Source organism: Dermacentor variabilis, chromosome 3, assembly GCF_050947875.1.
Source record: "Dermacentor variabilis isolate Ectoservices chromosome 3, ASM5094787v1, whole genome shotgun sequence".
Lineage (NCBI taxonomy): Eukaryota > Metazoa > Arthropoda > Arachnida > Ixodida > Ixodidae > Dermacentor > Dermacentor variabilis.
This window is the reverse complement of record NC_134570.1, coordinates 157,864,402-157,879,610: the sequence shown is the minus strand read 5'-3', so window position 1 is coordinate 157,879,610 and position 15,209 is coordinate 157,864,402. Positions and strand designations below refer to the sequence as shown.

The window sequence follows — 15,209 nt, the reverse complement described above, 5'->3', positions numbered from 1 at the left end:
CTATGAACTTTCCGTTTCCGTAGATATGCTTTCCTAAATTAAAAGGAAATAAATCTTTTTAGCTGTTATCTTTACACGAGCCACACCCGCCGTGGTTGCTTAGTGGCTATGGTGTTGGGCTGCTGAGCACTAGGTCGCGGGATCGAATCCCGGCCACGGCGGCCGCATTTAGACGGGGGCGAAAGCACCCGTGTGCTTAGATTTAGGTGCACGTTAAAGAACCCCAAGTGGTCGAAATTTCCGGAGTCCCTCCATTACGGCTTGCCTCATAATCAGAAAGTGGTTTTGGCACGTAAAACGGCATAATTTATTTTACACGAGTCATATTTTTTTGTAACACGGTAGCGTAGCTTGTTGCACTTTCTGGAGTGGCCTGATTTCTTTGCATACCAAATGTAACTGTAGGCGTTCTATAGTCATAGCCATTACTATCAGTAGCCCCGCTCTTATAAACACCTTTCATTAGCGCCTCGGTTCGTTGAAGTATAGAAAATGCAACTAATTTGCGAATGAATTATTGGGAAAATTTTAACACATATGTACAAACACAACGGATATGTCTGGCTATTCGTAGTTCTAGTACCAGATGCAGTTGACTCGAGCACTGATCATAGCCTCAACAAATCGACAACTCTACTGAAGTATGTTCATTAATTCGCCGATTTCAGCGATTTCAATAATTCACTGATTTATTTTCAGCGGAACAATTTGCATATCGGTGCAGACCTAGTTTCTAGAAATCAGCCTGAAAGCGACCGTATTACATAAGTATACTACTAATGGCCCGGCCGGGACGCGGGCTATTTAATAGACGCATATATCTAAAATGCTTCCACCAAATCCATTCATAAGGTAAGCAGACGCCCTGTTGTGTTGAATTATGAATGACATGACCTGCACGCACGCCTTTTACCCGTGATATAAACGCCTCACAGTGGATGGCGCGATAACATCTTGCGACATTGATGAAGATCAGCCAACGAGCGATCGCACAAATTGTGTCCCTGAAAAGGCGGCAGTCCTGCTCGCCAGCCCATTCAAGGTATCGGCATGCGTAGTTCGGACTCTCGTGACCGTCAAGGGCAACAAAGTTGATCGATCTGGCACAAATGTCGGCTTTCTACCTACGAGAACACTTGTTTATGATCCTACTGCGGGAATGTGCCTCCTAACAACGGCAAGTTTGGCCGGCAGGGGCGTCGTGCCTACCTTTACAGATGACCCCTTCTACGCTTGATCCGGGACACAAAAGGAACCGAAAACGTTAGTTGCGTGGCATACCTAAAGAAGTACACGTCCGCAAGTTTCACTCAGAATGCACCAGGAAGTTGCGACGCTCTATGCCTTTTTGAGACAGAGGCCGCAACACCGCATTCATGGCAAATAGAGGGCGCGGCTGCGCGCAGACGCGATTCCTCGAGGTCCTCGTGTACGCAAGAATGCGCGAGCGTTATATCAATTGCTCTGGGCGTAAGCGTCACACCACATTTCCATGGACGGGGGCCGGAGGCCCATTCCTTCAATGTCAGAGGGTCGCAATTGACCGTTCCATCGAAAGAGCACAAGCTTCGCCTGAGAAATCAGAAAAGTAGCGTTTGATGCACTCGATGAACAGTAAAATTTTTTAAACGAAATTCACTAAAAATCGAGTGCAGTGATATGCACGTAAACACGAAAGAAAACTAAAAATAACATGCTATTTGTAGCGAAAGCAAAGGATGTAGCTAGGTAATAAAAATAAAAGAGGCGGTCAGCGGGAAATAGGACCTAGTGACGGTGTCGAAGCGGCGGCCGCGCTGCTTGTGCTATTCTTTTTCTGCTTCGAGCGTTTCACATTCTTGGACGAAGAAAGGTGCTTGGAACTTGTGCTAGCCGCTGCCACTGGGGTTATCGTCCCAGACGGAGTTAGCACCTCTGGTAACGTCGCGTCGTGTGGTGGCTTGCGACGCGATTTGTGACGTTTGGCCTTCTTGGCGACAGGCTCCGTGCCCTGCGCCAAGGATGCCTTCAGCGCTTCCTTCCGTTGCTCATCGGTCATAGCGGGCGGCTCCACTGTCGACGGATGCATCTTCTTGTGCACAAATATTTCGGGCAGCCACTGGATCGCCATCCCGCTGGCAAACACGATCAGCGTCATGGTGATGTCGAACACTAGAGCATTGTCAGAAAACATCGAGTTCACAAACGTGGCCAGCAGCGCGCCAGCCCGCCCGACCGAAAACGAAACGCAAAGCCCTCTGCTTCGTATCGAGGTGGGGAACACTTCCGTCGTGTAGCCGTAGTTGACCGACATGGATACGGCGACGCTGCTGTCGACCACAAGTCTCGCAAGCATGGTCCAGGTGATGGTCATTTTCAATTGATGGAGTGCGGCCTGAAGGGCGCTAGACAAGCAGAGCAGCGCCAGCACCATGGACAACGAGATTCGTTGGCCCCACTTAGTGATGCCTCGGTAGGCGGCGACGAGCAGGAGCACGTGTAGCGTGAATGCCAACACCGCCCAATGGGTATCGAGTGCCGTCTCGCGAAGGCCTGTTCCGTAGAAAGCAAAGCTCACTCCGAACCAGGAAACGAGCACGGATACAGCGCTCGGGCTACGCGTGGATACGCTGGCCTGGCCGCTGGTTCTCGTCGGGGGCGCCGTCTCTCGCTTCTCCAACTGCTCCCGAAGCGCCTTGAACGTGGCCCTGGACTTGGCCAGGTCGATGCCGTTCTGCGCGGCAGCGTTCAGTATGACGCGCTCGGCTAGCCGAATTCTGTGCGTTTCGATGAGCCAGACAGGAGACTCGTCGATCATGTCGCACCAGGCAGCCGCCACCGCAGTGACCGTTGCGAGGAACGTGTGTGATAGCCACCAACGCGGATCTGCCATCGACACGAGGGATATCAGCGGCATCGCCATCGCCGAACCGATGCTCGTAGCCAGGAGGCTGTAGAGAGCGCGATGTTCGTTGCCCGTCACCTCGTAAAGCACGATGAAAACCAGCAGATTGGTGGCGCTGGTCGTGGCGGCAACGAAAGACCGTGTCACAACGAACATGGCGAAAGCCTGCGACGAGCCGGCAGCAAGGCTGGCAAGCAGCATCGTGAAGGCGCAGGCAAGGATAATGGGCCTGCGCCCCTGGCGGTCAGCCGCGATTCCTGCCAGTGGAACGAACACCATCGGGGCCATCAGGTATGTGGACTCCGACAGCGCGTACAGCCAGTGGCGGCTACACACCAGGTCCCAGGCGCTGACGATGCTGTCTTTCTGTCGGTCGGCGGCGTAATCCCACTGGTTGCAAGACACTACTCTTCGTTCGCTGCCGTTTTCTCCCTTCGAATAAAACGAAAAGGCATCAATGACTCATTTCATCGAGTTTGCCAACGCCGTCACGGTACCAACTAGCACACGCCAATAATAGCTTATGTGGCACCCGGACTAAGACGAGCTGGTTTCGATGTTAGCAGTGAACTTAGAGGCAAGAAGCTGAATATGATGAACTCGTTGTGCCATGCTTACTCATAAAATGTTATATTGTTTGGAAATTAAGCCGCTTCGTTTTAATGCGCTTGCACTCGTAGGCTATTTTAGGCACTTTCCTGGGACTATCTATCTATCTATCTATCTATCTATCTATCTATCTATCTATCTATCTATCTATCTATCTATCTATCTATCTATCTATCTATCTATCTATCTATCTATCTATCTATCTATGTATGTATGTATGTATGTATGTATGTATGTATGTATGTATGTATGTATGTATGTATGTATGTATGTATGTATGTATGTATGTATGTATGTATGTATGCCGAGAGAGAGAGACCGGCATCGGTCATGGTAGATGCGCGACTGTGTAGGATGTGCCACTGGCTCTGTCCTACTCTTCGATGAACCTCTTTAATGCCAACTTGGGTCACTCGTTATGTGCGAATAGGTATGTGCCGCTCTTACATAAGCGCCTTTGACGCCAACTTGGGAAACTAGGTACGGGAATGTGGCGTTCTGCACTGGATCGCTCAAATTTAGCCGATGCTGATTGCAATTTTACCGACGCCACAAAATTTCCTCAAGGAGGGCAACCCAGTGGATTAGCAGGCTGCGCCACGAATGCACTAGGCATGTGCGCCGCTCTTCAGCGAACCTCTCGCCCACTCTGGTGACAGAGTATGTGCCGCTAGCTGTGCCGCAAGCAAGGGAACGACTCTCAGGGTTCGCGGGCATCTGCGCACCACGCTTGTCGTCACGGAGGCTACGAGCGGAATTCTCAGCAGTGCCTCCAGATGGCGAACCTTGCACAGAAGGAAGCGCGAGAGATGAGCCGCCCTGTCGGATGACGTCTTTCTCAGCGTTCGCCCGCAATGGCGTGCCATGAATTTCGGAGGCCGTGCTCAGGCTTCGCGGAGACGGCGTCAGATGCGCCGAGTGTTCTTAGGGAAGGACAAAGGAGGAATTCCGCTGCAGTCCATACCTCGTTCATAACTCGTTTCGACGGTTGCAATGTGTTGTGTCACTATATCTATTCAATGGTAAATGCATGACCGTGGACAATCATCGTGGAATGGGCGCTACCTGTTTTTTTAAGCTTTAGCTAAACGCCATGACCTAAATTTTTATATGGCAGATATCAGAACACACTCTCGATTTAGATTGCGCAAAAGGAGTTCAACGTGCGCAATCTTCCTAGAAATGTACTTGAAGGACACTGCCGTATTTTGAACCCCTAAAATTTATTGCGGATTTCCAAGCGCAATATTTAGATGACGAGATAAAAATATTTAAATGACGAGCTTGGCGAATACTACAGGATACATACGCCTGGACGTACGTATCCGACACTGGCTCAGAGGCATTGTTCGCACAGAAATGAGCTAGCTTCGGTCAAGCGCTAATGAGGAAACGCCAATGGGTGCTGCTTGTCGCGGTAACCATGGGCCTCACGCGACGCATCAACTCGATGTTTTCGTGAACTCCTGTCGCTGCATTAAAAAGAATTAGGAAGAGCATGTGACATTACCAATGACCCTAAAGAAGTAAGCCATCCCGGGCACAAGAAAGTCCTGGTTACCAACAGTGTAAAGCAACGACAAACGTTAGTGACCTTGTTTTTAAGCGCACATATGTGACCGCACTTTACTGCACGGCTGTGTTAGCCTCATGCATAGCTCTCCTCAGAAGCCTGCAGATTCATTTCCGCAGACAGTGGCTGTGAAAGTGTATGCTTAAACACGTTTTTTTCTTTATGTAGATTATGTACCACGCTCATTTTATCGCACTTTTCTGTGCGCAGGAAAACGAGCCAACATACATGCGCGCTGACACACCAGAAAACATCTCGTCCCGTCCAATTTATCAAGGTCCCAATTTCTTATTCTAGAGGTAGTCATCATTGTTTACCTGAAGTAACTGTAACATTCCCATGAGTAGCGATGTTTCGAAAACACTTTATTCGAGCAATAGTTTACATCAACCGGGGAAAAAAATTTAGCAAAGGTGGATAATATTTACCTGACGCACCCCGTTATTGCAATATATATATGGAGCTTTATTTTGAAACCATTTACATAGATATCACACCTAAACGTTTGACTGACACCAACCCTACCTTAAAACCCAATGAAAAATGACCGAGACATCCATGGCCCGCGGATTTTACCGTTATATAAAATTTATTGATGCACTTCAAATTCCGAAATGCAAGTATCGTCGCCCCACTGCGCCTCTGGTCTCACGCTTTCGCCAAACCCTCCTCCTTCGCTCTCCTCCTCGCGACTTCCATCCCCCGCTGCGCTCAGCGTCCGCTCTTTCTTCCTTTGCTGTGCTCGTTTGCTCGGCAACGCCGACGCCCATGCTCGCTACAGTAACGGGTGCCTAAGAGCCGTGATAAAAAAAAACAACTTGCCGCGGGTAGGAGCTTAGTCTAAGCGCTCTGCATTACGGCGTCGTTGCTCCAGAAGTTGGCCTTTCGGTTTCGCTTCTCTTTGATTCCACCGTTCAAGTTTTATATAGCTACGCATGGTAAACATCGCTATAGCATTTTTCGCATGCTACCCGAAGAATATTCAAATTGCTTTTCTTTCTTTATATACTTTCGGGGTAGCTGTTCCCACAACAATTTTAGCGTGGCGAGGAATCTGTGCCTTTTTCTGTACGCGTGTTAATAAAATTTTCGTAAATCACCTCTCATGGCGTGTTTTTCTAATTTTGCTCGAAGAGACCGACACTGCTTGCACAAGAAGTCGAAAGGCATATTTGACTAATTAACAAATTTCCTCTAACTGTTAACGAATAACTTCAGCGCACATATTGCAATTTCTCAATTCCAGCGAGTGAGTTATTGAGCGAAGTTCAACTGGAGAGATATTTGAAAGTGGCAAAACTTTTTACGTAACCGCCGTCAAACTAGCCACAAAAATGTACTGTTGTTTCACTTACGTTGTTAATGAATGCTTCTTAATAGATGTTAGCTCCATAATAACCGTAACAGCAAGGCATGTCGTCCCAAATATAGGGAACACGTATGCACAAACTGGTGTCCACCTCAAACTTTGTTCCAAGTCGATATACTACTTGTGAACTACATTTCGTAAATTGCAACATCGCTAAGAAAGACTCTCTTTAATAACTAATAATAAATGAAGTTGTACGACGAGAGGATTCGAGGCGAGGACCCCCAAGAGCTCGATCCTCTAACCAAGTTGTTTTATAATGGGGGTCCGCTAAACCCAAGCTCGCAAAATATAAAAAAATACAAAAACTAAAAAAAGAATTGAATATTCGAATTCGATTCGAAAAATGGATATTCGAAATTGTTCGAAGAATCGGTTATATACAAATATTCGAATCAAATCGAACATGCTGCAGGCTGTGCGCGAGCAAACGCAGTCCTTTGGTTCTATCTAATCTAAGAATATTGTGGCGATATTGTACTTCATTGTCTGATAATTTCGTGCTGCCGGCTAAATTTCGCTTGTAAGGCTTACTTACCCTCTAAACGGTGCAACCGTGAACAAAGCCAGCGGCTGGGGCTTGCGGACAGCGAGGATGCCTTTCTTTTTCTTCTTTTTTTTTTTTAATCAGCACCACCTCCGATTCTCACTTTACTGCTTCATAGCACGTGCGATGAGTGACGAGTGGCACAGGATCAAATAGCTCCGTGTTTACGGGCATTTGATGCGGTATTTAAAGCGCAGGTTGATGAGAACAGCTACTAAGAATTGATAAATTTTCCAAGTTAACATGATCCAGATGCCTAATGTTGCGATGTAATGCCTTAGTTGTCTAGTTTGAGAACATTGAAATCGTAGATGCATATTTCCAACTTATCAAATTAACCTAACTTGCTAATGAATGCATGAGCAAATCACTACCGAATATGTGATTCAGTATTTAAAGCTAAAATATTCGTATTCGAAAATTTTGTTCCAAATTTTTTTTAATTGTACAGTTTTTGGAGCCCAGTTTAGCCTTCACTCATTTCCAGTTCTGGGAGCTACTCTCGCAACTGCGGCGGCAACGCGCACAAGACAACATTTAAAAAAATAATAACGGACGTCACAATCGTTGTTGCAAATTTTGTTCGTCGAAATGAAAATTCTCCTTTGGTACCCTCCTCCCCCACTGCAGGGGGCCCCCATCACTTCCACCAGTCCACAAAGGGGTCCCTGACACAAGCATGGCCGAGAATCACTGGTCTAACAATCAGGGCATCCTTCAAGTCGGAGCGTCGAGACGTTGGCGCGATTTATTGCGATGGCAGCTATATAGACACCCCAGGCGCATTTCTGCTGTGGGTGTCGCTGTAGGCGTCGCCGTTATAATCCGTATAAAGTGCAAGCGAGCTAAAATCGTCGACGCGCGCCGTATTTGCGAGTAAAAGCGTGTCACGGTGGGCCCACGATAGCGGCTCAATCTCGCGCATGCTAGGGACGAAAGTGCGGAGGAAGCGCTGCGTCTTCAATCGCATGCAAGGCTCTGGAGGAAGCGTAACGAGGCGAGGCAGCACGAAGTTCATTTCGCTCGCTCCTTGTGCCCTGCGTCCTCATTCCAGCGTTTTGACAGCGAGTTTCTGCGGTCATCGAGTGATATGTGTTCATGATTGCTTGTGCGCGCGTGACACCATGCTTATTAATTTTGTTACTATACCTTTGTTCAGAATTTGATACCGCCGACGAAAATACTATCCTTACTTCGTATAGCTGTCAACTTAGGTCGCAATCGATGCTTCGCCTTTTGGGCGAAACTGCACTTCTTTTTTATCATTCAAGGCCATTTTTCACCGTCACAAATAATGACACATGAAAATACTAATTCCTTTAGCTTTAAAACGTTTTCTGAAGAACATTACTCGCAATCAGTATATGATCTCCCTTCGAGTCAGAATTTGAACGCCATTTTCCCGAAAGATTTCTAGGCGTGTTCATGTTCCTTTGGCACAGACTGGTGCACAGAACTTGCAGGCTGACAGCTCGGGTTATACAACTTTGCTTGCTGGAGTCAATTGTACCACAGCATACGCAGCCTATGCAGCCCACCCAGACCATCTCGGCTTGTGCTACAGTTTTCCGCACGCTGCAGCTGGAGTACGCTGTCTAGAATGACAGCCGCCGGTGCGTGGGTTCCGCAGCCAAGCACGGCGTCCCTCAAATCGCGAAAACATGCGTCCGCGTGTTGTCAGAACACCGGTGCAGTAGATCCAGTGAAACGCTAATCACAACGAAGCAAGGCGGGCTCGCATGAATACGCGCAAAGTGATCTCCGTTAGTTCAGGTGCAGAAACAATGTGCTTGCGCGCATGCGGCGGAAGCTGCAGCTGAACGGAGGAGACGCCCAGAGGTGGCGCTGGGGAACACGAAGCGGAGGATAAGTGACAACGTCGACAAGAACCTGCTCTTGCAAAGCGCGATGTGGACGCACGCATCGTGTCCAAATTGAGGTTGCCGCAGTACGGGAACGCGAAGTCAGCACAAAGCGACAACGCCGACGAGACCCGGCAGTTCTCACCGATGCTGCTCGCGGTCATCGAGTTTCCTCTGTTCAGGTGTCTACAAGTGCCACTATACGTGCGTTTATTTAGTAAGCATACCTTTGCTGCAATTCACAATGCTACTAGAGATACGAACCCTACACTTCGTGTAATATTCGAAGATGCTGCTATCCCATTCATTGCTTCGTCCTTATGGCGAAACTCGGATTCTTTATTTGAATGGAAAACAATTATAAAAATAAACTCTATACAATTTGCAAAACTGGCCCAAGAGCGTTTAAAATTACATATACGATGCACGCTCAAACAACGAGGTATGAGCTTTTTCACAGTTCTGCTTTCCATAAAAGCGCCAAAAAAGTCCGTGAGCAGGTACCCATCCCTATGTCATAGTATCTCTGGAGGAGACGTCGCCCGATCTTCCACATTATCATCTGGTGAGGAGCGATACCGGCGCTATGAAAGTCCGTAGGGTGATAACACTCATTCGCACATTCCAGAACATTAACATTTTTGTAATTTCATAGGAACACCAACAAATTGCTTCGAAACTTACAGGTTAATAATTACAAGGAAGGAAAGTGTGGTCAGTCAAAGCTGCTTAACGCGAAATTCAGGGCATTGCATGAATTCGGGTCATTTCCGTCTTTCCGGCCTCGAACGAGTCTGAGTTTGTAAATGGATCAGTTTAAACAAAATATTGCGCTATGAATGCAAACAGTTCGCCGTGGGTATGCCCGTATGCGCAGTTTTATTGCCTTCCGCGTCTAATAAGATTGCTGCCACATTTGGGCAACAGGAAATAAAGGGCAGTAAACTGACATGACGGGCCGAGACGAAGATCACGCGAATCTGCGTATTAAACAACCTTCCCACGTCAGGTGAAAGCTGTCACAGCGCCAGGTCTCCGTCTGCTCTATAACCTATGCTGTTCTTAACCGTCAACGTGTGGGGTTATACACGCGTAAGAAATAAAAAGAATCGAACGCTCACCGGCACCGGTGGGTCGTATACGCTGCACTCGCTGAGGCTGCCGTCGGCCAAGACGGGTATGGCCACGTTTTTCCACTCCTGGACGGGCACGTGCAGAAATTTGTCGGGCGGGCGACACCAGTGCTGCACGGGACGACCGATGAGTCGGTACGCGAACGCGTGCAGCAGAAGCACCGTCAGGCAAAGCACGGCGCAGAGCAGCACCCTCCTCTGGAACTTGCCGTGGCCCAGAATGACGTAGACGTTCTCCTGGATGATGGGCCGCGTGTCCGAGGAAGCCACGAAGCCATCCAGGATGTTCCGCGGCGGCGACGCTACCTGATCTGAGCCGGCATTGGCTCCCGATTCCATGGCGCTGTTTATCGGCGAAGCGAGAAGTGGCGTTGCTGTTGGTACGAGATGCGTAAGCCGGCGGTGACATGGGCGCGGGCGTGTGAGGCGGCGACGGCAGCGCAGTCGCGAGAAATGCCGCCGCTGGTCTCACCGTCGCCGAAATTGGTGGTGGTGGAGGAATGGGATGCCGTCAACCCACGTTATGACGGGTGGGAGCGTGCCTGCTTTTCGGGTCCAGCGATACTGCTGCAAAGACTCGAACAGCTGCGTACGGTTCACTATAGCTTCTTCTTCATAGCTCGTGAATGCGTGCGCACGGTGAACGCGCCACCGAGCGCAGCTCAAGTTTCGTCGTTGCCTTCAAAAATGGAGCAACCGAATAGTTTTGTTTTTAGGTTTTTTCACAGAGCACAGTGAGGGGAGATGTTTGCGACCTTAAACAAGAGCAAACGACTTTAGACTCTAAAAAAATTGGCAGTGACTTAGCTCGGCTATGCCAGTATAAACGTAGCGAAAGCTAAGGCATAGCATGGTTAGCCTTGGTTAATTTTGATTGCAAGTCCAGGTTAGTCTGGTTGTCTAGCTATGTTGCGGCGTTTAGCCAGTCGTTCGGCGCTTTGTTCGTCTGTTTCTTGGGGAATTCGCTTCCTCTTCCTTTCTTTCCGATGTCGATTCCAGGCCTCCTCCTGCTTATCAGAATTGTCGCCATCCATACTGCCACCTCAACTTTGGTTGCGGCGCACGCGAGCTCTCCTTTTCAATCATCCGACATGTTATAAGGCATGCGACGCAGCTGCCGAAGCTAGCGGAGGCGAGCGTAACGACGAGGAGCGCGATGTGACGTCATACCACACGGCGGGTGCGGAAAGGCGAGGCGCTGCGCACCCGCGAAACACCTGTGGCTCGGTGCTACTAGTGGCGAATCCGCAGTAGTGGCTAGAGAGCGAGAGAAAGGGAAAATCCGTGGCGAGGTGCGCGTTGTGACTTCATTTGCCTGCTCGGAGCACATCCACGGCGAAATCGCAAGTTGGCGGCCAGTAAAGCTTTCGCTTTAAAAAGACAGAGAGGTTAAGTGCGCGCATCGTGTTGTGTGCCACGGGTTGCCCTACCAGGACGTTCGCTTCGCTGTTTGCTAGCTGTTTTCTTCTACCGCATCACCGTTTCGCCGGTTTCACGACCAGCCAAGTGGAAAGCGGAAACGAACGTCCATCACATTGGAACAGAAGGCAGCGGCATTAGAGTCAGTCCGTGTGTTTGGAATGCCGAAGATTCACTTGCTCTTTCATCAAAGTGTCATTGCCTGCGGGGTCGTACAGGCGTTTCGCGGACCGTAATGTCGCCTTCCATGCATGTTGGAAGTTGCGCATCCCATTAGGACATATTGCAGTAAAGAGCAATAATGGATAAAACTATGTAATGGATGTCACTAATTTCGGCTTCCCGTTCAGCTTCGTTATAGTGAGCTGGTACTGTACACGCGAACCGGTAAATTGTTCTTGTCGGCAACGTCTGCGCCGATTTTGGTGAAATTTGTTGAATGTAAACGTAGCTGTGAAAGCCTAGCGATTGTATCAAATTGTAATTGACTCGCTGGAACATACACACACGCACATGCGTGCAAGCAATACACACAAACACACACACGCAGGCACAAGCACGCACACAGGCATGGACAAATACACAGACAAACGCACACAAACAATTGCGAACGCACATATGCAGGCAAACACGCCCGAACAAACACGTGCGCACGCACATACGCAGCCACGCTTTATCACATAAAAAGGCACGCACGCAAACACACACAAATACACCCGCGCAATTGACCAAGTAATCCCGCACCTACATGCACGCGCATGCAAGAACAGGAACGCACACAAACGCATCCACGCAAGCAGGTACAAAACGCGCACACGGACGCACAAAGAAACACGCACAAACACACAAACAAACAAGCATGTGCATAACAAGCTTATACGCGCATACACTGTGGAGCCTCATACTGTTATCGAGGGACGTGGAAGGGGACACTCGACGTGCCTTCTCAGCGCAACCCGAGCAACGCGTGACAGCGATAACCTTTCACTCGATTTTTCACACACTCAGTTTGCATAAGAATCAGGTTAAATAAGCAATCCAGTTTTCTTCACGCTTTCTGTTCCCGTTTCCTTCTTTGTTATGCACCGGGAGGTAACGCAAAATCTCACCTGGATTAATTTTTTTTCTACAAATAGGTTATTTTAATACGAAACCTTCTTAGTATAGGATACCGGCTGGTAGTAGTAGTGCTATTGTGCGTTTTACATGGTGCCCATGGTAATTTCACAAACGATGCAGTGCCAGGAGGGATCGGTTGGGCTTCGTTTGAAGTCAGAGAAGCGTTTAGGAATATTAGTTTTGAAGGTAGACTAAGGAACATCAACGAAAATAAATGGCCGGCTAAAGTGCACAAATAGTTGCAACCCGAAAGCGTGGACATGGAATGAAGGGGAAGGTCAAGGAAATTGACATTTAAGGACAGGTTAATTGAAAGGGTAAATAAACAACCAGGATTCGCCAAAAAGAAAGTGAGAAAATAAGAGACGCCAAATTGGGTGCAAATGGTTGAAACAAAAAAGCGCACGAAGATTTACACATACAGCAAGGGAAAAAAATCTGGAGAACAAATATGTTTGATAGTGCAAAGAGCTGTTATTTCAGGCTCAAGCTGACTGCGTGAGCACAATAACATACCGGATCAAATATGCCTCACAGAGTGACTCATGTGTGTGCCGCCAAAAAAGAAAGAAAAGAAAATAAGACGGGAAATGACTCGGCACATTGTAGTGGATTCCCAAGATTCAAATGGACACTAAGGGCAAATATCAAGTCAAGCAAAAGGGATAGATGGCTGCTTGAGAATCTGTATGGCGCCAGTATCATCGCGAACAGGGTCCTAACAATCGAAAAACATGTAAATGCAGGACATGATTAGAGACTCTCCCGGGACATTCGAACACTTGTCCGATGACGAAAGCACTCCTGTTATTCTGTTATTGGTACTCAACCACTCGTTACAAAAAACATCATTGTATTGTATTACCAGACGAAAAAATACTGCTTATCCAGCTCTATTTCATCTTTACAAAAAAAGAACTCATTGAAATTACCTTTGGCAGGACGCGGGTGGTCCAAAAGTTCCGTTTTCGCCCGACTCTGCGCCGACCACGCTTTCGCGTTTCATCAGTTTCGTTATCGCGTAGTGCTGTGCTGGTTTCGCTGGCTCGCGAAACTCGCACAAACTACAAGTAGCAGAGAATTAAACTTGCACGTGATGTCAAGGGGAGCACGAACGGTCTACGCCACTTGACGAAAAACCCGCTGCAGCGGCGAATCATGACACGGAGCGCCCGTCTGTGAGGCGCCCTTCACCGACAGCGGCAATGGGCGGAGAAGGAATATGCAACATCACCGATCCCCCGGTGGGGTGGTGGGAGAGTTGAATTTCGAAAAAGGCATTCGGACCCTTCAGATGCAACTTTCTCGTAAGATAACTAATTTCTTGGCACGAAACAAGCGTTACGAGGCCTCTGCAAAGGTATTCAAACAGTCCACGTTGACTTATTATGTGCCTTTTGTGTCCCTTTAACGCAGCGGCACCCATAGGGAGTGTAAACCTTCCGGAAGCGTTGTAATTAAAGAAAAAAGTGTAAGTAGTAAAATAAAAGACGATTGAATTATCAGTGGAAGAATAGCGCGCTAGAGATTGATAGAACTGGAGTCGTTGCAAGCGTAAGTAATGGTACAGTATGATGCAGTGGCGTAGCCAGAAATTTCGTTCGGGCGGGATAACGTTCCAGCTTGGCCTCCTCCTTACAGAATTTGTCGAAGCATCCAATACATGAATAATAACTCCATTGCCATTGCCAAAGATGCTGCAAATGAATTCTTGAACGCTACGCAATGTCAAGACAAGTAAAATATGTATTTTCTCATAAAAGAACATACTCGTATGTCTCAAAAAATTTTCCCGAAATAACTGATATCAATGCTTTCATGTTTCGCTCTATTCAGTAAGTAAAAAAAAACATAACGCGAACTTTAGAACTATATCAGTTTGTATATCAGTGCATGCCGCTGCTTTGAAAAATGTAAAGGCCACGAAATGAACAAGTTTAGGACAAATATTTCAACGAAACTTTGTCATTCAAGAACCTTGTTTACCATTTTGTACATATGCAACGGCTAGAGAAAAATCTTAATGACGCTGTCCTTTGTTCAAATGTATTGTCGCCAATGCTGTCAATCGTCGTGTATTGTAATTACACGGATGTTATAGTCGCAACATAGAGCGCATATAAAAAGCCGTTCTGCAAAATACACGAGGGCGAGTCAAATGAAAGTGAGCCAGTACGAATATGTGAGAAACGGAGCACCTTATTTAAAAGTAGACTCCATGAGAATTTACACATTTGTCCCACTGACTAAGGAGTCGCGTGCTTCCAGTTTCATAAAACTCATTGGGTTAGTGGTTCAGAAAGTTAGTAACTGACTCCTTCACGTCATCGTCCGACACGAATCTGGTTCCCTTGAGCCGTTTTTTCAATTGTCCCAAAATGTGGAAGTCGCAAGGCAACAGGTCTGGACAGTATCGCAGATGCTGCAGCGTTTCGAACTTGAACTTTGCCAGTTTGACGCCATGATGACGCCAATCGTCAATTTTCCACCTCGTTTGTTCTTGATAGCGACACGCAGCCGATCCCGCTTTTCAATGTATCAGAAACGATTGACAGCCTCTCCAGGTTTAGTAAATTCGATCAATAATGGTCCGAGACAATAAAAAAAAGTCAACAACACCTTTCCGGCATGAATTATGGCCTTTGCTTTCTTCGGGGCTGGTACAGGTTTCCACTGTAAGCTTCGCCGTCGGGT

The 15,209-nt window shown here is 47.7% G+C and overlaps 1 protein-coding gene across 1 annotated transcript; it reads right to left on the bottom strand.

The window, feature by feature from the left end:
* Positions 1–1,750: 1,750 nt before the first annotated feature.
* On the bottom strand, positions 1,751–10,316 carry LOC142574841 (solute carrier family 22 member 7-like). The gene is made up of 2 exons (XM_075683845.1): positions 9,966–10,316; positions 1,751–3,316 (listed from the first exon to the last, which is right to left on the bottom strand). The coding sequence occupies exons 1-2, from the start codon at positions 10,314–10,316 to the stop codon at positions 1,751–1,753; spliced, it is 1,917 nt and encodes a 638-aa protein (XP_075539960.1).
* Positions 10,317–15,209: the final 4,893 nt, after the last annotated feature.